Source organism: Parus major, chromosome 1, assembly GCF_001522545.3.
Source record: "Parus major isolate Abel chromosome 1, Parus_major1.1, whole genome shotgun sequence".
NCBI classification, from domain to species: Eukaryota; Metazoa; Chordata; class Aves; order Passeriformes; family Paridae; genus Parus; species Parus major.
This window is the reverse complement of record NC_031768.1, coordinates 88515930-88540726: the sequence shown is the minus strand read 5'-3', so window position 1 is coordinate 88540726 and position 24797 is coordinate 88515930. Positions and strand designations below refer to the sequence as shown.

The window sequence follows — 24797 nt, the reverse complement described above, 5'->3', positions numbered from 1 at the left end:
AGCAAAGGCTTTTCTAGCTAATTTACAAGTTAGGAAAGTCTGGCTGTACAGTATGGACCATTGAGGATCATCAAGTTCAACACCCATCAGCTGGAGGACTGTAGCAATAGTGAACACTTTAATAGCTTACAGTCCAAAATTAACATACCAACAACTAGAAAAAACACAGCAAAGTGTAAATTAATCCAACACAAGGAATTCAGGATGAAAGAGCTGGGAAAGTACCTTCAAGTCCTGTACCTTATATGATGACATGAATGTAACCAAAGGGATTTGGATGTTTATATTTCTTAATAACTTAGAGCAGACTTCTGATACTTCCTAAGGGTATTTATGTAGTCTTTGGGATTGTTTCCCACTGTATGTCATGGTGGCAAACACTCCAAGAAAAGGTAACTGCAGAAGTAATTATGGTTGGAGAAGTCAATGTATTCTTGGTTTGATAAAGGGACAGTTATAAAGTAGCTTTATTATTAACACCAACAGCTTACATAGAATACATTCTTAAAGCTGTGTATTGCTCCATAAAAACTGTATACCTAAGATACATGTGCTTTACTTCCAAAAGTGAGTTGATAAATTAACATAGTTTACATCAGCGTCTCTCAAAATGCATTCTACATTCTAGGATCAAAACTGCAGTTTTGATCCTAGAATGTAGCTGTTTTTTTCTCACAATTAGTAAGAGTTTTTATGTTTGCAAATATAAATAAATAAAGTAGTTCCAAGATACTCCCAGCTCTCAGGTACGCAATATTTAACACTATTTATCATGAAACTGAGGTCTGAAGTTAGGGTTAACTTGTGTAGTAGGCTATAATTATATATAAGCAAGAATGTGAAAGTGGGAAATTCTGCAAAGGTTTTTTTTGGCAGCTTGAAAATCTTGTCCCAGAATTCCTGCTATTTAAGAGAATCATCGACCAGAAATAAAAAAGAATGGAAATTATATCAATGAAAATCATTTTACCAGTAGTACAATAATGCATGAGCTCGTGAACTCTGGCCAAGCGTTTAGTGTTGTTTTCAATTGAAGGAGGGGTGAAATGGATAAGTTCTGTAAGAGGCAGTTTATCCATCATTTCATGCTCAATCTTTTCTGGATTGAAGTTCTTCTGGACCTGGAACAAAAATCAAAGGACCAGAGTTAAAGTAAACTTTCACACTATTGACTTTCAAAAAATTATGTTTGAATAAAGAGGTCTTTCTACAGCAGAAGACATTAGCATGTGCTTAAGTCAGTTGGACATAAACTTAAGCTTGAACATGGGCCCACAGTATGGTTTTGATACATGGTGTCAGATACTGTCGGCAGAAAATTATTAGACACATAAGAGAATGACTGACAGCATAATAACAGACATTTGTTAGCTGTTATTTGTCTGAGTTAGCTAGACTTAAAAATACAGAAATACGTACTGATCTATTCAGACTGGCAGCAAGTACCTTCCATGTATCTTTCAGCTGGTCTGTGCTACTTTTCATAGTAATGAAATCCATAAATTTATTGATCAGTCTGTGATGAGAGGCATCCCTTTATATACAAGGATTTATTTTTTCAGATGTAGTGGTATCTTTCAGTTTCACTCTTTGTAGTATTACACACTTATGGTACCTTTTTCTTTAACTGCATATTCCAAAAGTTTCTCCTCTACTCTTTCCTCAAACATTGTGCTATATCCTGAATTTCCTTTTCAGTAAGTATATAAAATAAATCACATGTGTGTCTGCTAAGAACATCTCTTATTGATTACTCAGTCTTTCCTTCTGCTTGAATACATCCAATGTGTCAAACTTGAGTTGTTTCTGAATAGTTTTAATCAATGGTTGTCAATGTATTCCCCAGATAATTTGTAATCCATGAAGCCAGGCAAACACACCTAAGCTGTGAAAACTAGAACTGTATTATCACTTGTATAATCTGCAGTGAATTTTTAAAGTTTAATGGTAAAACTACACTTTGTCTTTGGAAAAATTCAAGACATTCACAGTGTTTTCTTGATTCAGAAAGTCTGGGAACTGTTACTTTGCAATAATCCCAAACTATGCAGTCTCTGAACCTTTCTGCCTTTGTTAGAGTTTGGGAGTATCTTGGTTACACACTATGCTGCAACTATTTAGCCAATCTGAATACATTTCTTGCTCTCATTAATAGCTGCTATGTATTTTCTGCTACATCTCAACATTTTAGTAGTTAGTCTAGTTTCCATGCTGAGTCACCATTAACAAGTTAGCAACTCATTTTCCATAGTATCATCAGTGTGTAACAGCAAATCAACAGTTCTGTAATACCTCTCATCTATGCCAAAGGCTAGACACTCTCATTAATAATGTGATCACTGAAATCAGTATGTTTGTGCTCCACGTTTGTGAGGTGTCCTCTGTCAGTAACTCACTGCTTCTTAAGCAAACTAAACACGTGTTGGTGCATCCACCACAGTAGAAAGAAGATCTAGGATATGCTGTCCTGTTTTGTAAAAACACCACTCCTCCCCTTCTAGTGCAGTGAGCACTCATTGCCTGTGAACTTTGGAAATACTGATAAATAAATATGTTGCACTGTACCTTCAGCAGGTGTAACCGTTGAGCCAGGGCATCATGGTAGTTAAATAAGAGAGGGTACTGGGGGGTGACAGTCTCTTGTTCAACGTCTTTCAGAGAAAAGTAGTCATACAGATTCTGTTTTAAAAAAAAAAGAAGGAGGCATTAAACCCCAATAATGATATTTGTTGTTTTAGGAAATGAACAAAAGACAACACAAACCTTTTTTTCACTCATGGGAAGTGAAAGAGAAGGAAGGACAGAGATTATATGATCTGCGATGGCACGATGCAGCCCATCAGCCTGAGGCTCTGCTGCTATCAGACTCGGTGGTATAAGGTCTTCTTCACTTGCAATAACCTGGCAAATACAGTATATGTTAGCTTCCATCACAGTATGACTGCTGCTTAACTTTACCAGAAATACCAAGCAAATCCTGTTATAAGCTAAGCACACATCCATAAATTCTGTCAGGGAAGAAAAGCCTAATTTTTTCTGCAAGTAGCAAAAATACAATTTTACAAGTTAGTTTCTGCACAAAATAAAGATTGTGGAAAACAGAATTAAATGTTTTTTCTACCAGTTTGAAAAGATGAGAAGAAAAATATTTCTAACTTGAAATGTTAAGAATTGTTAAGAAACACAGGTAATTAAAAACTGATTGTCTATTAGGTGTTGAACTTTGTGTATTCTATTTTCACACTAAATTACAGAAAATAAAAACTCCAATATTGTGCTGAAATTTTAGTCCTAAAAGAAGGAGGATTTCTAAATAATATTGTGTGTCTCTTCTACATCATAGATTGTGCCTGAACTCAACAGAAGTCAGATTTGTCTAGCACTAGCATTGGTGCTCTTCTGTTAGGCTTGACCTAAGACTTTTGAACTGAGTAAATCAGCAAAAGTTCAGTATCAATAACATTGCTGTAGGACATGAAAACTTGTTATTGACTTAGATAAGAAATTGCACCTTTCTCCTCATTTGATTATATCTGTAGTCTTCAAAAATTAATTATGAAATAACACTATATATACATATATATAGGGTAAGTGCACAATATGAAAGTGGTCTTGATACAGTTCACATCTGCGTGAAGCGTATGTTTGTGTATTCACAGGTTCAAAACATGAAAGAAAATCAAAGTTTGGAGGTTTGACTCCTTTGTATTGAACCTCCTTGCTCAATGCCTCAGTGTCTCATATTTTAGGTTTGAACAGATGGATGTATTGATCTTTGACAATCACTTATATTAGGTCTAGGCCAAAATAGCCACAGAAATTAAAAAAATACATTAAAAAAGAGAACATTCCCACCTGTTCCAACATGCAGCTCAGCATTAAGGGTACAGAAAAGTACTCCTCAGGAATTTGTCTCAGCAAGTCATTGTAATACCTCATGTCCACAGAAGGAAACAGAATAGAAGTTTCTTCATCTGCTACATTAAGAGATAAAACATTAAGATATGTTTGTTCAGAAATACCAATGTATATTCCAAGTCAGTTCTGCGAGTTCACAGCTAATACAAAACTGGGAGTAGCTGTTGACTCTCCCAAAGGCAGGGAGGCCCTGCAGAGAGATCCTGGCAAATTAGAGGGCTGGGCAATTATAAACATTATGAAGATTAAAAAATAGAGTGTAGAATTCTGTGCCTGGGATGAGGCAACCCTGGATGTACATACAGACTGGGGAATAAGATGCTGGAGAGCAGCACCACAGAAAGAGACTGAGGGGTCCTGTTTGGTGGAAAATTGAGTATGAGCCAGGCATACCCAGGCAGCCAGGAGGGCCAACCATGTCCTGGGGTGCATCAAGCACAGCATGGACAGCTGGACGAGGGAGGGGATTGTCCCACTCTGTTCTGCTCTGGGGCAGCCTCACCTTGAGTAAGGGGAGTTTTAGGTTGGGTATTAGAGAAATTTTCACCCAGAGGGTGGTTTGGCACCCTGGGAACAGGCTCCCCAGGAAAGTGGTCACAGCACCAAGCCTGACAGTTCAAGAAGCATTTGGAAAAGAGTTTCAGGCACATGGTGTGACATCCTGTGCAGGGCTAAGTTGGACTCAGTAATCCTTGTGGGTCCCTTCCAACTCAGGATATTCTGTGATTCTGTGAACACTTTAGACAATATTTATAAAAAAAAGTCTAACGAATTAGAGATCTAACAAAATTACTAGAATCTTTTGAATCTGACTGTGACTAGGAACAAATAGAAAAACTGATTTATTAAAGAATTTGGTTATCGCTACTGCAGTTTTCACTTTCACTGCACTTCCACAATGTGCTCACCAGGATACACAATATCTTCAGCTAACTGCACAAATAATTTTGAGGATCTGTGCTGTCAGATGAATGAATGGTTTGACAGAGTGAGCAACTACAGACAGATGCTTTCATCCTTTAAACTTACTCTCTGACAAAACTATTGATGGTAGAATTTCCTCTGGTTTCCCTTTTCTCCTTGTAGGTGTCATCTGTGGTGTTGGTTGTTCCTAAGTGAACAAAAGTTAACATAAAAAAATCAGAAACCATAAAACAAATTTGTATTGCACGAATAGGTGGGAAAACCTAATTTCATTTAGCTTTGGTTACTCACCCTAGACTACATGCTAAACTTTTAAATCGAATAAGATAGTAAGAATGTAGTGTGTGTTCTAATAACCTACTTTCTTCTGCCCACTTAAGCTTTTGCCTATTATGAATAAAATAAGGAAATAGATCTTGCATAGAACTAATAATTATTTTTTTTTGACAGTTCACAAATCTGCAACATTGCATAGTAGCTCTGTGCAGGCATATTGATTTTTCAGACACAAGAATGTATCATCAGACACTATTTAAGAAATTTTTACACCTCTGATACTTTATGCCTGTAGGATCCTTCTAATTTCCTTTTTCTGTTTCCCCAATACTCAGATATTTTTTTCCCATTTTTTTGGGGTTTTAAGTGCTTAAGACAAAAACACAAATTTCATTCACTGAAAATTATTCACAGAGTGATGGTCCAAGATGAATTTATGAGTCAAAATGAAAGACAAGCAATTCTACCCTATTATTAGTTATTGTCAGCAAGAAGAGAAGGGTCCTTGCCTCAAGTGAAGATGGTTGTGTTGACTTGCACTCTGGAAATGCAAGCACATTAATAAACTTGGTGTTTTCCAAGTAGTTGCAATGCTGTCTTCTCCAGTCCAGGCAGTCATACATCAAACAAGCAATGTGTTCAAACAGCACAGTACCAAATGCAAGCTGAGAGAAAATCACATACAAAGGATGAAGTGTGTGTATAAAAGCATCACGTAACTTAGTGAGAGGAGTCATTATCTCTTTAACCAGCAGATCTACATTTACTTATCAACTTTCCAAGACTTCTTCCTCCACCAATTCAATATGTTTTATGGGGTTATTCTAAAACCTCCTTCATTTTATTTGCCTTAACACTGCCACTGCACAGTATAGACTGTGTATTGACTAAATGCTTTAGTTGTTATTAAGTCTAACTTGTCTTAACAGTTCAAGGTCTGCTATCTTGCAGATGGAACTTTTGGGGTTTTAGATGGGAAGGAATGGGAGAGAAAAACTAAAGTGTTTTGTACGTTTTTATTAGTGAACAACCTGCAGCATATTTGCAGAGTCAATCATTTCTCTGCTCTAGAAGGATAAAAAATAAAACCTCAACCTCAAGGTAATATAATCTCATATTCTTTTCTTTCTTTCTGTTGCCCTTTGAAAACAAAGAAAGCCTCAAGAATGGCATTCTGAAATCCACAGTGAGTGAAGGAATGTCAGCATACTGCCCAAATGTCCAAAGGGAGAGCACTGTATCTGCAAAAGTCTGACAAGGAAAGAGTCATGGTTCTTGAGGTCATGTACTGTGGTTTTCACCAAAGCTTGGGAGGAATAAAAAGAATAATAGCCACTTCTATTTTAAATATTAAATGTTACTGTACAAATACCAAAACCCTGTTGGAGACCACATGAAACACTGAAGTTTCAGCAGCTTTAATGGATGTACTCTTCCCCTGTACATCCTGGACTTTGTGGAAAGGATGGAATTATTATAACTTTTAGACAATTTCTGTATAAAAACCTTTCCTGAGTGATTCTTTCACTCTTGTGAAAGTAGGGCAAGTCTCTTGTACTAAGAAGTTTGCCCCTAAGAGGTGGCTAACAACATTGAATATCTCAATTTTAAGTTTCCTAAAATAAAACAGAGAAGAAGCACAACAGACATTAGGCACTAAGAAAAATAACAAACTGTCAAGAAGTATTAAGCATCTCCTTTCCTCAACTCAGTGCCTCTTTGTTACACTGGGAAACAGGCAATCCCAAATCACTGATAAGTTAAGGAATAACTTAAATGGTAAGTTATGGAATATTGGTCTCCATTTTCATAACATTTAAAGACTAGAAGAGACACTTGGGAAAGAAATTCTATTTGTGAAAACAGAATGTTCATTAATATTCTTGCACCTTTGTTTTCCCAATTCAATGTTTTTCTGAAGAATGGGTTAGTATAACACCTTTTCATCCATGTATTTCTTAAGGTATCACTAGAGCCCATAAAAGTTTTATATAAAATATTGAAGTGTTTTCAATGCACAATGTTTTAAACAAAACGAGATTTTTTATGAAGTCATAAGTAACAAAACCCACTGATAATCAATGGGATCCAAGCAAAATTTAGTATAATTACAATTTTGTAATACAATTTGCCTGGTCTCTCCTCAGAACATAGATGCTTATGCAAAGTTTTTCAGGTCTAACCATTAGTGACTCTCCAACAAAGAAAGCATTTTTGAAAGTATTTTCCTTTCTAAAAATCTCAAATCATAGAGCAGAGACTGCTTGCAGTATGTAATACTCTCATTTTTATATTAATGTCTAACATTTTGTCCCAAGAATTTTCCTCCTGTATATCTTGCACTTCAGAGATTCAGCAAGCTTAGACTCAGAGATCCTTCAGCAAGTCCACAAGAACAGACTTACTCTATGTTATTACTATGATTTCAGAACTTATCCCCACCTGTTTCTTTAAAAACTTAGAAACTTTCTTACTTCTGGAGGGCTCATAAAATTTTAACTGCAATCTGTTGAAATCTGTTTCAGTGGCAGATGATTTTCCCTCTATTTCAGCTACAATATAGGTGCTTTCAGGATATTCAAACATAGAAACAGTCCCCTGTAAGATGTGATTATAGGGAAGATAAAAACTGTTTTCCCAAAAGAGGCTTGGGACTGTAAGATTACATAAAGAGTATAATGATAAGTCATATTATAAGTAGCAAGCCTACACAATTCCACAACTAAGGCATTTTCAGTGAATGCTTTGGAAACCACTTAAGAGTTGTTTGTATACAAACATAATCTACTGTACTATAAGTAAGGATTAGAAGAATGTAGTTTAACCCTAGAATGTCCTTTAATCCTAGTAATATAAAAATATAAATATAAAAATACAGTAGGTTAAATTATAGCATGTTGCCTTATTTTGTTACCTCACTATAAGTGAGAATCTAGGATGGAAAAAAATTCTAATGATACACTTTCTCCTTCAGTGTCTGGTAATAATCCTGACTCAGCAGGCTGTAATGACTAATAAATTAGAGCCATGTTTTAGACAAAAAGAAGCAGTACTCAGTATGATAAAACAACATCATATATCAAAAAGTATTCTTGCATTCAGCTAGTTTTTTCTTATGTGACTATTCTGAGGTGTAGTAAGTAGGCCTGATGTTATGAGGACAAAAATATAACTTCTGTGTTATTTCATACATGCATATAACTCTCAAAAGAGATGCAAACTGGGTCTGTAAAGATACTGAATAAATTTAAAACCTCAGACTATTTTACAATTCTTCTTCTGTGGCCTACAATATTAAGAAATTCCAAACCAGGCATTTTTGTTCAAAGAAGTCCTTATAAACAAATGCTGAATAAAGTTGTTGGATACATAGGAAATAATTTTTGTTTAAGATTACAAATATACTACTTGTCGTTTTGTTTCAGAGAATACTTGAGATAAAATTCCTAAAGTGTTCTTAAAAGTTATAAACCCTAAAGCATGCCATGCACTGTAAAAACAGAATGTACTGACCAGCATTTCACTGTCTGACCAATCAGGGGGAAAGTCACTTTCCTTAACTAGGTAATGAAACCTGGCAATATCAAAGAGACTTGATCCATGCTTTCCACTGTTCAGAACGGGGTCCAGGAATTTCCAAAATATTTCCAGGTTCTTGTTAGCTTCGTCTTCCTTTCTTTTCTCTGCTTCTACATCTAAAATATATAAGGATTTGATAAATCATGGCACAATGTCTCCCTTTAACATAAAGCACAAGTCATGTATCAGTCTTCTCTAAGGACTGTTAAAATATTTCCATCCTCAGCAAATATTTGACACCCAACTTTGGGATGAAAAATACCCCCACTTATATCTTGCCATCATCTTCTACCTGTTCCAAGTACAGTCATTGATCCTGACAGTAACCTGTGGGGATCATCTGGTAAAACTCCTCTGCTCAAGCAGTGTCACCAAGCTCAGACTTCCCAGGACCATGCCCAGGTGGCTTTTGAGTACCTCCAAGAATGAAGGCCCCTGACCTCTCTGGGTAGTCTGTGATGGTGTTCAGTCACCCCCACTGTAAACAAGTGTTTCTTTGTCATCAGGTAATGTCATCAGGTAACTGAAACCCCATGTTTCAGTTTTGCCATTGCCTCTTGGCCTGTCACTGAAAAGATCCTGGCTTCCTTTTCTTTGCACACTTCTTTCAGGCATTTATACATATTGATGAGTCCCCTCCAGGCTCTTTCTTCTCCAGGGAAAACATTTCCAGCTTTCAGCCTCTCCTCATATGAGAGATGTTTCATTCCTTTGAACATACAAATTTGTCACTTGATGGACTCTCTCCAGTCTCTGCTCCATATCTCTCCTGTACTGAGGACTCCAGAACTGGACACAGAACTCCAAGTGTGGCCTCACCAGTGCTGAGTACAAAAGAAAGTTCAAATCCCTTGACCTGATGCAGCCTTGGATACCATTAGCCTTGTTTGCTACAAAGGCACAGTGCTGGTTCATGTTCAGATTAGTGCCACCACCCCTAAGTCCTTCTGTGCAGAGCTGCTTTCCAGCCAGTCAGCCCCCACCATGAACTGGTGCAGGACATTGCCTTTGATGAATTTTATGAGGTCCTGCCAGACCATTTCTGGCAGGACCTGTTGAGGTCTCACTGAAAAACAGCACAATTCTATGGTGTTTTGGCCATTCCTCCCAGTTTTGTATCATAAGAGTACTTGCTGAGGGAACTATCCTGATCACTAATGAAGACATTCAGCTGGACTCATACCACCAATCTCCTCTGATACCCACTAGGCCAGGACATTCAGCCATTTTTCAATCCAGCTCAGTGTTTGCTTATCCAGCTTCTTTATGAGAAGACAGTGCCAAAAGTCCCACTGAGTCAGGGCAGAAAATAGTCACTGCTCCCTCCTCCTCTACCAAGACAGTCATTTTGTCACAGAAGATTATCAGGTTGGTTAAGAATTACTTCCATTGGCAAATCCATGCCAAATGACCAACTCCTTGTCCTTCATGTGCCTGGAAATGTTTCCAGAATTAGCTGTTCTATCATATTCCCAGAGACTGAGAAGAGTCTGAGTGGCATTTAGATTCCTGAGTCATTCCTGACATTTCTGAAGATTGGAGTGATGCTTTCCTCCAGTCTTTAGGCACGTTTTCCAACTGCCAACTTTTTTCAAAAGTAACTGACCATGGCCTTGCAGTGACATCACAGACAGGCCCTCAGTATGCCTGAGTGAATCCCATCAGGTCCCATAGATTTATGTGTGTCCAATTTGTTTAAGTAAATCCCTAACCCAATCCTTTTCCACCAAGAGACTTTCTCCAGAGTTTCACCCTGTCTCTGGGACCCGAAAATTCCAAAGACCATTCATGGTCACACCCAATTTTTCTTCTTTCAAGGTCCTTTAGCCAGTCCTTATAGGGAGGCTGTTTGCTGGACTGAATAAAGTTTATTGGTATCTTTCTTCTACTGAAGAGTCCATAATTCTGTTCTCATGACAGCCGAGTACCAGGGAATAACCTTGACCTGCTGGCTATGTCACTACAGCTCAGGACAGCCAGACATCACTGATGACACATATTTGTCACAAGCTTGCTGCTTACCAGGATCCCAGTTCAAGAAAGGTGTTACAGCCCAGGGACAGCTGAGTACAACTACAGAGCATTATTCTGTGACATATTCTCCTGTGGCTGGGGCCACAGTCCCAAAGCAGCCAACTGTCCACTCTCCTTGAAATTACTAAATCAGCCAAGTTTTCTTACTTTTTGTTACTTCCTAACAATTCACAGAAGTATGCATTTGATAAAATGTTCTTCTTTGGTGGCTACTGTGGCTGCAAACTCTGCTTGCTTAGTCAGCCCCTCTTTCTACTGTCCAATTTTTGCACTGGCAAACCATTTGGTTTGGTGGCCAACCAAAGGCAATACTACTTTGGCACTGGCAAACACAGCTGCTTATAGGTAGCATGCACAAACAAGACATGGAGAGGGGAAAAAACACATCCAGAACAGTCATTCCCTCAATATAAAATTATCTCCTTTCTACACATTTTTTTTAGTGACCCAATTACCTTCTTGTGAAATTAAAGATTGTCCTTCAAGTTTAGTTGCTTCTAAGTACATCTGCAATGGCTTGTAATTCTCAGAAGAAATTTGAATTACACTTGAAATGTTAATGCCAAGGTCAGTCAAGACAGGCAACAACTGAAGATTGGGGAAACCCAGAATGATAAAGTAATGATGAGCACCATCATCTGGTTCATCATCTGTTCAAAACACAACAAAAACAGATTGGAGTAAGAACATTCATCAGCTAAACAAAATAAATTTTTACTTGACTACATGGGGTAACACAAATTAACATCAGAGAAACAGTTCTTTTATAATCTAATTGGAACAATTACATTTAAATACAATTTACATGTAAATTCAAAAATTATGTGCATAAGACTCAGGTCTTCTGCACCAAATCACCTATAACACAGCAGGAAGAATACAAGTCAGAAGTAATAATTGGAGAAGGACCAGGAGAAAAACTGCAGAAGCTGATTACAATCAAAATGTTGTAGCAGCATTTCTGCAATTGCTCTTCTCAAAGGAGTTTAGTGCCAGGGCATATCTACATACTCTAATGGTAGCTTAAACTATCCTATTTCATCCTGCATAAAGGTGGACAAGGAACATACACAGAGTAAGTTACAGTATCTTATATGACAGATTACACAAGATATAATAATTTCAAAGGATTAGTTGCAAGTATCAGCTGGCTCACTGCTGACTCCTCCCTACCCAGCAGGTTAATGTTCACTAGATATACTGCTTGGCAAAATCCTCATCAACTGGTAATACCAGCTCACACTAGTCCTTTTAGCTGGCAGGGGATATCCAAATGCATATTAAAGTGCAGATGAGAAGTTTCATTGAGTGCCTGTTTTATTTGGGCTTATCAGTTATGTAGAAATGTGTGTAGCAACATTCCAGTATCAAAACAAAAAGTTAAGCATGATAAAAGTAGGAATGAACTCTCTAGAAGCTCTAGAGTTGTGTAATTTCCTTTCATGCCTTATGGAGAAATACAGGTAGTAAAACAGGTATCAGGTGATTTAATTCATCCAGTACAGTTATTTATCCTAAGTTAGTAGAAACTCCCTGCTAAAGGTCCTGTATCTCTCCATCAGTGCTGAAACACACAGAGCTAGTGCAGACAAACCCGAACTAAAAGCAAATCACAGCTTTATACTCCAGCATTAGGATCCTTTATTATGCTTACTAACACATCACATATCCAAGTGCTTTAGTGATTCCTCAGCTCGTGGGACTCATTTATCCAAGGAAGGAAAAAAGGTAGCCTGGCATCAACATCTCTCTGTGCTCAGATACATGGCCAGGGTTGTGCAAATGCTGCTACCATCTGGAGCAGCAGGCTCTCTGTTGCTTGTAATATTAGCTAAACATACAAAATAACATAGAAATTTAGAGGAAGCAGCCACCACAGTCCAGCACGTATATTGCATAAAGCAAAAATCAAAACCAGAAAAAAACTAGCTTATTATTTCATTCCTAGTACTGAAACTGAAGTACATAAATTTATGTCTCAGTTACTGCAGGAAGAAAAGATATAAGCCCACACTAGACATTAATAATTTTTTTAAAAAAAGACAGGCGTCTACATTGTCACAGAGATCTAAAAATTCCAATTCATACAAGCTGAAGACTGCCTGCCATTTGGAAATGATACCTAAGATTATGCTAATAATAATGACAAGTGGATAACCATCAGTCAGTTCTAATTATCAGTGACTGGTCCATGTGCAAAAGAGGAAAGATATTACAGTAAGTAATCTCAAGATTACTCAAAAGCAGAAATGTTTCATTTCAGAAAGGTGATAACGTATTAGAGATGAACGATAAATTGACTGCTACCAGAAACAGACACAAACTGTCTTTGAATTTAAGGCATGGTCTGTATTTATTTGTTTATTTATTTATACAGCTACATTAAAACAAATGTAAAGAGGGGAGGCTTAGATTGGATGTTAGGGAAAATTTCTTCACTCACAGAGTTGACAACTCTGTCAGCTTTGTTTGAAATTATAGTATAAGAAGAAAGCCACCTTTGGATACTGACACATTTAGTTATTCTGAAATCTTTCTGTAGGACAAGTTTTCCATAGGATTTTTTAGCTACTTTCTTGTAGTCTTACATATGCCCAAACATTTTGATGCTGACATGCCACATATAACTTATCTGTATTTTTACTTCTTGGACTGCAGAATCCACCCTAACACTGAGCAGTACACAGTGCTCTCTTCAAATGCAAAGTGGCAAAGCTTTGATATTGCCAAATAGATCCTGACTTTTCAGCATGGAACAAAACAAAGTACTCCAAAGGTTTATCAGGAGTATATCATCATATTTTACATACCAATGTATTTGTCTTCCACTTCCACTTCTCCTCGTTGTTTTAATAGGGTGTCCTTTTTAACAGGGGGTGCTCCCGATGACTTTTTTCCTTTACTTGTTTTTCTAGATGTCTTACTGGGAGATTTAGATTTTCCTTTCTCTTTTTCTTTTGGCTGCTGCTCTGCCTGACAAGATGAATAAATGAAGTTCTCATTATAGCTTTTGTGCAGAACAAAAGCCAGACTGTTTTAAAATTTTAGGTGTTCAAATTTTTATTTTAATGCTTTTCCCTCTCAGCTGCTATAATGTTCATGTGGTGGAGCTTTATTGAACACGCTGCTTTTTCCTACTCAAACACATAATTCAGTTATTTATATGTTCTTAGTCATAATGCTAAGACTGAACATTAAAAATGAAACTGCAAAGGTAGGTAGACATTATACCCACCAAACTAACAAAACACATATAGGTAGAGAGGTGTGTAAAAAATCCCTGTGCCTTAGTTACTTCCACTATAGCACTTGCACCAGCCAGAAAACTTCCTTGGACTGAGAGGAAATATGGCAAAAATTCAATATCTGTTAATATTTTTAACATCTCTGTTAACACTCTTGACTATGGTGTAAAATGGTACCAGCACTATTTTCCTTTGGTGTAAATATCTGTCTAATGCAAACTAGAACCAAGAGTCATGCGTTCATTTCACACAGGATATTACTCAACCATTCTCATTATCTTTAAACAAAAACACCTACCTAAAGCTCTTTCCAGTAATTTAAGAGTAAAGGATGAAAAAAGATTTTCTAAGTATCCCAAAGCCTCACACTACAAATCAAAAAAATCGAGAATCTGTCTAAAAATTAAAAAACAAAACAAAAAAAATATATTAAGGTAAAGTAGGTTCTGTAGAGCAAGAAATCTCCACTTTATTTTCATCCAGCAGATACAGTACATTCAAACTATGCAAAAATTACATTTCAGAATTATAAAGCTAAATTAAATAAAATAAAAATAAAACCTACAGTGACAACCCTGCTGATGTCACTTTAAAGCCAAATAAAGCAATTAGGAAAGCCTTTCATGCAAATGAGAGAGGGTAGTTAAGTCTATATAGTTGCTTTCCCTAGATCCAGCTGAAAAGCAGATTTTCCAGCTGTGGAAGTTGTATTTAGTTCAAAATCAAAACAAAATCTTTTCCTGCTTTTCCCTTCCTTCTTGAATTTATTTTCTGTAAAATTTAGAAATGTCTTTGACAGATTCTTGAAACTATTTCCACTGTGTAATGAAGGATTTGGAGGCTTTCATTAATTATTTCAAATTTGTTCTACCTTTGACATTTCAAATTAGAAATTTTGATTGTACTAGTTTGAATTCTAAGCTGATGAACACACCAAACAGATGATACAATCATCATGCCACAAAGTTCACAATCAACTTCATCTATTGCATCTACATCATTTTCAGTAATTCTTAAATAAGCAGAGGCATTTCTGGACTTGCCAAGATTCTAACAAAGAACACTACTTGACCTTAATACTTTAAAAAGTAAAGGCCTCTCCTTTCTTGGACTCTTCAATTTGCCTTTCAGTGTCATATTTCTTCTTGCCTACAAGGTGCAGCTTTTTGTGGAGTTTCTAATAATCCATTAACTGCTCCAATTTTGTTATTTTAAGCTTCGACTTACAAAATTTTACTACCTCAGTTTTCTAATTCAGAGACACTTCTCTTCTGCATAATATTTTAAATACATACACCTGTCAATTTATGACAAACTTGTGCTCCTAATGAAATACAGAAATTTCCTAATACCTTCTTTTTTGTTATTTACATGTTATATTAGTTCTGCTGATAGATTCTATTAACTGGTATGTATTTAAAAAAAAACAAGGACAGATATATTTGCTTTCTGAGAACTGATTTGCGAGAAAAATCCTGTTTTCAACGCCCAGATTGTTGGCAACAAAACTTGTATTGTACAAGCTAGTTGGAAAGGATTAAAATGTCATGGCAGCCAATTTAGAGATAGAACTCTACATTAGAAGTCAGTTTCTGTCCACTCTGTGCTGCAGAGCATCTTCATATCCAAGGGCCTTCCAATTCTTGACTCTGTCCTCTTGTGTTTGCCTGTCACACATTGATATAGATACAATTCAAAGGAGGTGACAACTTTTGCAGACAGTTTGGCTAAAACAAAGAAGTAACTGTAAGTGCCAGAGACTCTTCAACCTTCAACACTTGACTATCCTCAAATTAACCAGGGAAATAAAATTGCAGTTACAAGATGAATTTTGTTAAATCAGAGCTCTGTAGACTCCATTTTAATATTGAAGTGCCATTAAACTTCAAATTTTTGTTTGACAGTTTACTTACAAGAATTTACTGCTATCTAAAAGAAAAGCCAATTTTTTCTCAATTCACTATTAACAATCTATTCTATAACTTCAACCTCTTGATTTCTTTTCAGATTGATAACACCTTACTTTTCTCATATTCTTCATATATTTCTGTGGTTTAAATTATCATTTCCTAATAAATTGACTTCTGTGCAAACAGGACACAATTTTAATGGGGTCACCTAGCATTTAATGTTCTTGTGATTGTGTGCTACGCTTCATCCACCAACTACTCCCACAAATAAAGTTGCTGATAAAGAAATTTACAGACTTCTCAGCTATACAAAATCCATTTAACTATTTTCTACTTGCATCTTTTTACATGCACAGACTGCTTAGGTCTCCATGTCGTCACACTTCGCATTATAGTTTTTGATCAATTAACAGGGTAAACTTACTCCAGCAATTATATGATTTTCTGATAATTAACTGACTTTCTTCAGTTTCATGAATGTTTGTTGGAAAAGGACTATAGTAAAACCAACTGTTCAGTAAGCTGTTGAAACGTACCACTGACTACTCCAAAAGATGTTAGAAATAAATTAGAGGTCTGATCTGTGATTCTGTGCAAGCTTGGTGAAATTCCTCCTAGAACACATAAGCAATCTGTCTGAGCCAATCTTGGAGCTAGTGGTGACGATCTTGGAGACAAATGGAAGCAAGTTTTGGGAACACTGGAAAATGTGGTACCCGGTTCTAAGAAGCAGACTTCAAAATATGTACTGTTTTGAGAGAGTTCAGAGGAGAGGTACATGCATAATCAAAAATGAACAAACATGACACATATTTGTGTAGTTAAATATGTAATAGATTTCTGTAGAATGGAGTGCAATGTTGTCCCCAGACACAGGGAGAACTGAAAGAGGTTTAAATGAGAGCACGGTTGGTAGGATCAGAAACCTTTTTCAAATGTGTGCGTTGCAGAGGTGGATCAGAAACAATACTGATTGCCATGGAAAAGGAAAGACACAGCACTGGAAAGTTTTAAGAAAAGGTTCTACAAACATTGGCCAGGAATAGTTTATGTAAATATTACCCTGCCCTAGAGCCAGAGGATGGAAGAGATAACTTCTCCAAATTCCCTCCAGAGAGAAGATTCATAACAAGAACTCTGTCATAGTCTGCTCTGTGTCTATCCTTGATACCTCCCAAGTAACAACCTCTCCTACCTTTACTTCAGCAGGGATACATTCAGCAGAAGCCTGTTCCTAGCTCTGTTTTCTATTCCTCCTAAGACTCAGCTAAGCCACTACTGGCAATCTAGTAAAGACTTCTTCCATAGTTTTTTTTATTTTCTCTTTTTCCCCCATGTTCTCACTGGCATTTGAGTAACTGAGAACTTCATCCACAAAATCTAATCAACTTAAAAAAATATTTCTAATCACATTTCTCTTCAATTACAGTTCTAGAAAGCCAAAAAGGAGAAGAAAGCTGAATTTATGGAAGCAACACTAGAACAGAAGTGTCTTCAAAAATGTAATGCTTCTAGGGCATACTATAGTACCTTCTTTTCCTCTTCTCTCTTCTGAAGATCCTTCTGTTTGAAACAAAGCAACTGAAATTTCAACAGCTTTCCAGTTAGTGTCACAGGAATTTCTTCACCCATGTCCAGAAGGGTTTTGGCTAATTCCACCACCTGCAAAGGAAAAAAAAAAAATCACAGAAAAACTACTACTTGCATAGTTTTAATACTGCACTCAACTCATATTTATTTGCATGCTGAAATGAGGAAGTGTTATCTCACACTATACCATGTGTGGGTCAAAATAGCCACATTTCCAGAAAAAACAATATATCTGTAAGACACAATCATTATTCTTTGGTTCCAAAGACCTCAAATAAAGTTATATCAGCTATAGTACGAGATAAAACTAGAATGGAAAAAACCTTATATGATTTATGAGAAAGTCAACAGACACAGAGTTCTCACAGGAAAACATAATTTTCTTTAAGTTTTAAACAAAGAAACAACATTAAGCAACTACGTATTATAAAGAAATAAATTAAAAATCACATAACAGATAGCAAATCAAGGGGAATAGTTTGCAGTACTGTTTACAAAGTGGCCAGTCTGAGGGACTGGCCCTAAATGAAAGATAAAAACTTCTTGAAGGGAATTTGAGAGGGTCTGTCTTGGTGAAAACACACCCCCTCCCTGTGTAATTCTGATTCTGTTGGTATGCAGCCTAATTGGGGTGAAATAAGGCTATTCAGTTTTCTTAGGGTGATGACAGCAGCGGGAACATACAGCTGCATTGTCCAGATGTGTGGCATTGACAGGCTGTTTTATGACTATGTTTTTTACAGCTTGTTTCCACTAAATTTCATACAACTCACTAACATCTGGGCCGTTTTCCTTGGAGCCTCATAACCACTTTATTTACTGCGAAAAAAATAAAATAACATAAAAATACTGTTAAAAAGTTGTTATATGTTTCTTTTCACTTGTGTTGTCTCTGTAATAAAGTTCACCTACATAGGAAGCGCTGCTGAGGAATAATATAACCATAATATTTTCTTACTTTTGTTTTTAAGCAACCATCAGCTTTATTTATAACCATGGGCTGAATTAGGTGTTACTCAAATGTTCTGACATGTTTCTCTTTTCTCCTCATGAGCAATTACAGTTGGGCACATATGGTGTCAATTTTGCTTGGTAACACTGAGACAATGAAGGTGCACACTGCATCTCACTGAACTGTGTCTTGTCTAATGCAAACACCACCATTAGCTTTGAGCTTCCATAGATTCGTGCCTAGCTTAGAAATTTTCACCTCTCACCTAAATGTAGCCACTAAAATGCTTCTCTGAATAAAGCAGAGCCAAAACAGAATCCAAACTATTATATGCCAAATTATTGTTTCATGCAAACGAAAGCAAGGAGCAGAAAAATACATGTCTTAAAATTCAGATTTTTCACAAGTCACATAACAGGGAGACAAACCAAAACATATTCATCTAAAAACCCTTCCAAAACAATCCTGCTCCTGAAACACAAATAAATCTAATGATCTTAACATACACAAAGGAAGATACATCATGATTAAGATGAGTTTTGCTTTGCATGTTTTGTACTCAAAGACTGGTCACTAGCTCAACAAGCCCATCATAGAAGGCTTCTGGAAAGACCTGCTGACATCAGAGCCACAGCAGAAAATCAAGGACATGTTAAGAACAAGACTTAGAAATTACCACAGACCGTGTGCACACTAGGAACTACTAGTTATTCCAAGAAAAAGCAGTCACGCAGAGATAGGCACACAAATCTGCACTCTGAAAGAAAGATACTTTGGTAGAAATATCATAGTAATTTCCCTCAGAGAGAAAAATTCTCATAAAGTTTTTTTTTTTTTCAGAATTGATGTTAACAGTCTATGGAAAGTGATGCTTCTTGGCCTAACGTAGATGGGTTGCATATTTCTTGAAACACAATAGAGGGGAATTAGAGGGATTCTGGAAGGATTCCTGAAAAGTGTAAATATAGTAACCCAGCTTGATGGCCGTTGTGAAAATAACGTTGTGAAATAAATAATGAATTTATTGTTCATGGAAGAAGAAAAAATTGCTTAGATTCTTAAACCTCACTCTTCCTGAGAATTTTAAAGCATTTTACCAGTCAAAAGCAATGCATAATAATTATTCCTGTATTGTAGATAGAGAATACAGGAATGAAGAAACTTGATGAAGTAGAGTGGGGAGGAAGGACAAATATTCTTATGTGAGCCATGAGAAGTATGGCAAAAATATTTAACAGGAATACATTCCATGACTGTGGAAAGAGATCACACAAATAAAACAAAGACAGAATGAGTGCATTACATTTGGCAATACAAAGAAAGCAAATATCTTTTCATGCAAAAATGTAAAATATGCTTTATACAGGAGGAAATTAAAACCAATCCTAAAGACAGAAAATAGTTCAATCCATGCACAGTAGATGAAAGAAATTAAATTTATTACACATCCATATTTACTTCATCTGTGGTCCTATGAATTATGCAGGCACCTGGCATAAATGGTTAAAAATCTACTGAGCCTCAAGTGAAAAAAAAAACCCAAACAAAAACCTCAAGACAAAAACTGGGTAGGAATACAGAAGGAAGTTTTTTGGATACTATGAAGTGGATTTGTTACAGATTGGCTGTACTTCACCCCACCAGTGATGATCTTTTTCTTATGTGAGAAACCATGGAAACTTGGATGGATAAACTTAGTTAGGTAGGGCCTCTTTTCCTTTAAAGCAAGAGGAAACAGCATTCCTCACACAGCAGGGGTCACACGGGTGAAGTGCAGAAAGGCTTTGGCGATGCAGTATTTGATCTCATATGGTGGCAGTATGAATCACGCAGAGATTTAGCTGTCTGGTGCAAAGGGCATGTATTTTGAGCCACTCAAACACTGCATGAGAGCTTGTAAGTGACCCTACGCTATTGACAGATGTCAGCGCCACTGAGATAGGAGATAGGTCTTAAAAGTTAGGGAGACGTTTAAAGCCAGAGTCATTGTGCTATCTTTCTTTGAAATGCCTCTTTTTCAACATACAAAACCATTGTGGCTGCCAAATCATAATCAGAAAACCTCGCAAAAAGATAAATTAGATTATAAACTTTTACAGCTTTATTACTACCTGGCAGCAGTAACATTGCTTGCTATGAGCAGTGGTTCACTGCTTGCCTACTTCACTGTATAGTTCTCCCATACCCAGAGTGAGCTTTCTAAAGGCCTGTCTTCCCTCTTGCTCTTGAAATTGAAAGAAATCCAGACCATCACATATGCCTCAGACTCGTATAACACTTTCTAAAAGAACAGAATAGTTCCAAGAAGAACCAACTAACTAAAATCCCTTAGTTGCTGACACAGTTCAAGTGAATTGAAGCAGCATAATCATCAGTCAAAAGGTTCTATGGATTACACAACCAAGTTGGTAATTACTATTCAGATGTATTTTCCTGAGCAAAGTAATAAAAGCAGGGGAAAAAAGTGATTTTAACTTATTACAATCTGCTGTCAGTCTTATGAGACCTGCAAGCAACTTTCAAGACAGACTAGGGTACAAAAGCTGCATGTGTCATGCTGATAATTGCTTTTTCTAAAGAAGGCTTCTTTACACATACTATTAAATATTTCTGACTCTGCCAATGCAATTTCATTGACTAAAGCATACTACAAGCAATCATTTTGAAAGAATATCAGGAAGGATCTGAGCTAACTGAAATAACTTCTTGTTTCAGATGACACCTCCATTGTGTTGAAATAATTCATTTTTTCACATTCAACCGTTCACCTAACTTCATTTTAACTCTCAAAACCTCTTCCCACCTATTATGTCAAAAGACCACTTGCTTAATTATTATCTTCCACTAGTGAATTAATGACTCACAGTTCAAAGAGAGCTTAAAGACTCACATAAATCAATAAATCAATTGCATATCTGAGCAGAGCTCCATATAATGCTTATGTATCCACAAGGTAGACTGTAAAACCTAAGATAAGCCAAATAACCAATCCTTGTTAAACAGTGAAGATGTATTCCAGATAAAACAATTCATTAAAATAAAAATAATTGAAGTGGATTTGATGACTCCTTGTACCCCATGGAATCCTTTTGAACTAAACCTACTACACTGAAGCAATACTGAGCAAATATGAATGCTGTTCATGTGCTAAATATCTTTATTTCTTTTGTGAGAATATTTCTCAAAGCAGAAGCAAATGGTTGCTTGTACTCTAGAAAAATAACTTGTCACTCATATGAGTGAGTCTGTTTTTTGCCAAAACACAACACAGCTTGATCTAGTTAGCAGAAACCTATTAGAATTATTCATTGTAAGAAAGTCTGTTCTCTAAACCTCTCTCTACAGAAAATCTGCAACCTGAGGGGATATTTTAACTGTTTTAATCTCAGGGATGCTCTGTGAGAATTTTCTAACACATGTACAGCATTATGTAAAGTATTTAAATAATGTTTAAGAAAAACAGAAATGGTGAATAACCTAATTTCAGTAAAAATGAGAAAATACATTACATAAAAATAAGGAGGATTTTATTAGAGAACTCATTCAGGAGCGCTCACTCTCTGGGAAGTGCACCTCCTATGGCTCCCTGACCATTAGCTACTACGAAAACTAAACTGCTTTAAGGGATACAAATATCCAGTGATTAGAAAGGTCAGGCATTAGCAATGCTGTCTCAGGAAGGAGTTCTATGCACAAGGAAGGTTTTCTCACATGACCTTTGATATATCTGTTTTCTTTTAACACTGATTGGGGGACAATAGTTGAAACAGCATTTAAGTGATTTCAGAAGAACCCCTACAGAACCCAGACCCTTTTAGAAAAAGAGGACAGGCCAGTCTGTTGTGATTTGTGCTCAGATGAAGGCATATATTGCTATGATCAAATACTGAAATGTTTACATTTCAGTGGGATGAATCTGCCCAGTAAATCTTTCCATTATGGCACAGAATATTTTCAGCTTCTGAGAAGTAAATTGTCTCCAGAAATTTCAGCCAACTGAATCCACACAATGAACACCATAGAGCTAAAAGATTTAGTCACGCTTCTCTAACACTGAATCTGGCTAGAAAGAGAACCCAATCAGAGGTGGAACAAAAAGATTAAGAAAGAAAATTGCCTCATCAAACCTTGTGCTGGCAGAACCCACCCAACTACATCTTGACAGAGATCAAGCCACGTCAGAATATTTGGGCCAGGTAGTTCCAATAGCCTTGTAGACTTGGCACCACAAAACTGGGCAGGATCTTTCCACCTTGGTTGGTCCAGCTTTGAAACAGGGCTTTGAGTTTGATTTTTGTTTTTTGGATTCTGAGATTAGTTGCTCTACTGGAGAAAATTTCATACGCTTTATTGTCCTTAACGAACCTATTACAGTCTCCCAAAAACTCTGAAGACAAAAAAACAGAAGACAGCATTGCCTTTGGATACTTCAGAGTGTCCCTCTAACAGTTCAAGGATGACATTCTCACAGACATAACTGCTGTTTCCTTTAGTTACACAGACATCTCAACAAAACCTGCACAAGAAAAGCAGAAATTTGATACCAATTTGCATGTATGCAGGAACTCTTGTAATCAGTCAAGCAAACCCAAAGTCTCACCAGTGTTCTGAAGCAGATTTTAAATAGGTAGATGAATTTCAGAAGTTTATCAATTGTCTCTCCTAGAAAATAAATTGCTAGCAATTTGAGTATTACAAATGGCCTCAGTTCAAATTATTACAACTAACAGTAATAAAATAATAATAATGCATGTTTCTAAAATCCTAGCTTTTGGACTATGAAGAGTCACTATTCTGAAATGAAACTAGAAGATGTGCACATCAATTGCCTCATGTAAATAATAGAACCTGACCTCTCAGATTTTAGGAAACAAAATTAGAAAACACAGATTGCTTTCCTGCTCAAGCTCATAACTTTTTCCCCCCAATTTTAACATTTAGAAATGCTAAATGAACAATGACACATTGTTCCTGGAAAGGGATACTGAACTGGAGACACTTAAACTGACTGAGAACATCTACAATTTTTGGAACTGCCTGGTTTATAGCAACAGTGGTTTCCTCTCATGGAATAATTAATTCTGAATGGAAGGCACACAATTTGATAACTTAAAGGACTACAAAGCCAAGTGGCATCAGATGCTCTGACAATGGCAAAGGCTGATACAAAGACATGCTAAACTTAAATTAACAAATTCTTTCTCTAACATCCTTTTAAGTAGATTGACCTAAATACTGAGAACCAGCAGGTAAAGTAGTTAAACCTTTCTCAGAAGATAAGACACTAAATATCTCAGGTAAATATACCACCTCCTTTAGTGGATTATTTATAAAACATCCTATACTCCATATTATAAACAGGTAGGAGCTTGGTAACAAATAGAAAAGAGCTGAAAACAGATGAGTAGATAATGCCCACAGCAGGATTTAAAGTCCCTTAACCTCCCCTGAAACCAGTACCTCCTTAAAAGGTATATTCAATTAACAACAATTCCCAAGAGTACACATCAAACCTGTGTGTATCCACACAGTGTAAGGGCCAAGTCCTCCTGCAATAAAATTCTCTTCACTTGCATTTACACAACATCACTTGACAAAGGTTGACTGGAGAACTGCTCCATTTCATTATAACATTTAAGAGTGCAGTATGAAATTTATTTTGTACTGGAATGAAAAATAAAATTAAGTTTATGTATCCTTCTAACCATTCAGCATGGCTGCCAAAGCTGCTTCTAGTGTCAAACCCTCTCATGAAACAGTGACAGCAGGTAAGTTTTGGCTCCTGAGCTATTCCATTTTACACTAACTGCTAAAATTAATTTTGTTCCGTTGGAATAAAAACAAAATCTTGCTAACTTGTATTAAGAATAGAATTCTATTGACATGCATATATAGAGTGAGAAGGTTTGGTTTCGATAGGGCTATCTTTACTTTTGGGAAAGCCAAATCCTCACCACAACTTGGTGTTGTGTCAAAATCTATACAACTACACAAAAATAGGAAGGCTTTGATTATGTTTCCACAAGAAATAAAAAGAAATAAAAAGGCTCTCTTAAAAACACTCCTGACTAACATAATGTTTGAAACATTTTTCTTGAGTGCCCCATATCCTGGCTACTACTGAATTTGGTCTTCTCCCACTGCCAGACAATTCTTCTGAGCTTGTACTTAGGTGAAAATATTCCTTCCCATAAGTGTTATGTCTCTGACATTAAATGTCCCCTTCACATCAAGCTAAACTCAACATTTTTTATTTTTTCAGCCCCAGAAGTTTACTAAAAGGAACACAAATTCATATTCCATGTCTCTACTGCTACCCTCCCTTTTTTTATTTTTCTGAAAATATTGTTAGACACAACATTGAGAGTC

At 36.5% G+C, this 24797-nt stretch overlaps 1 protein-coding gene across 4 annotated transcripts in view; it reads right to left on the bottom strand.

The window, feature by feature from the left end:
- Nucleotides 1–24797, bottom strand: part of SPAG17 (sperm associated antigen 17) — an 87799-nt gene that overhangs the window by 47005 nt on the left and 15997 nt on the right. For all 4 annotated transcript variants that reach the window (XM_015629915.2, XM_015629948.2, XM_015629956.3 and 1 more), the window contains exons 4-13: nucleotides 17417–17548; nucleotides 13542–13704; nucleotides 11187–11381; nucleotides 8632–8813; nucleotides 5628–5783; nucleotides 4948–5029; nucleotides 3856–3977; nucleotides 2764–2901; nucleotides 2566–2679; nucleotides 971–1121 (exon numbers count right to left, since the gene is read on the bottom strand). In XM_015629915.2, the coding sequence (XP_015485401.1) occupies nucleotides 971–1121; nucleotides 2566–2679; nucleotides 2764–2901; nucleotides 3856–3977; nucleotides 4948–5029; nucleotides 5628–5783; nucleotides 8632–8813; nucleotides 11187–11381; nucleotides 13542–13704; nucleotides 17417–17548 (1435 nt within the window). The remainder of the gene's footprint in view (nucleotides 1–970; nucleotides 1122–2565; nucleotides 2680–2763; nucleotides 2902–3855; nucleotides 3978–4947; nucleotides 5030–5627; nucleotides 5784–8631; nucleotides 8814–11186; nucleotides 11382–13541; nucleotides 13705–17416; nucleotides 17549–24797) is intronic.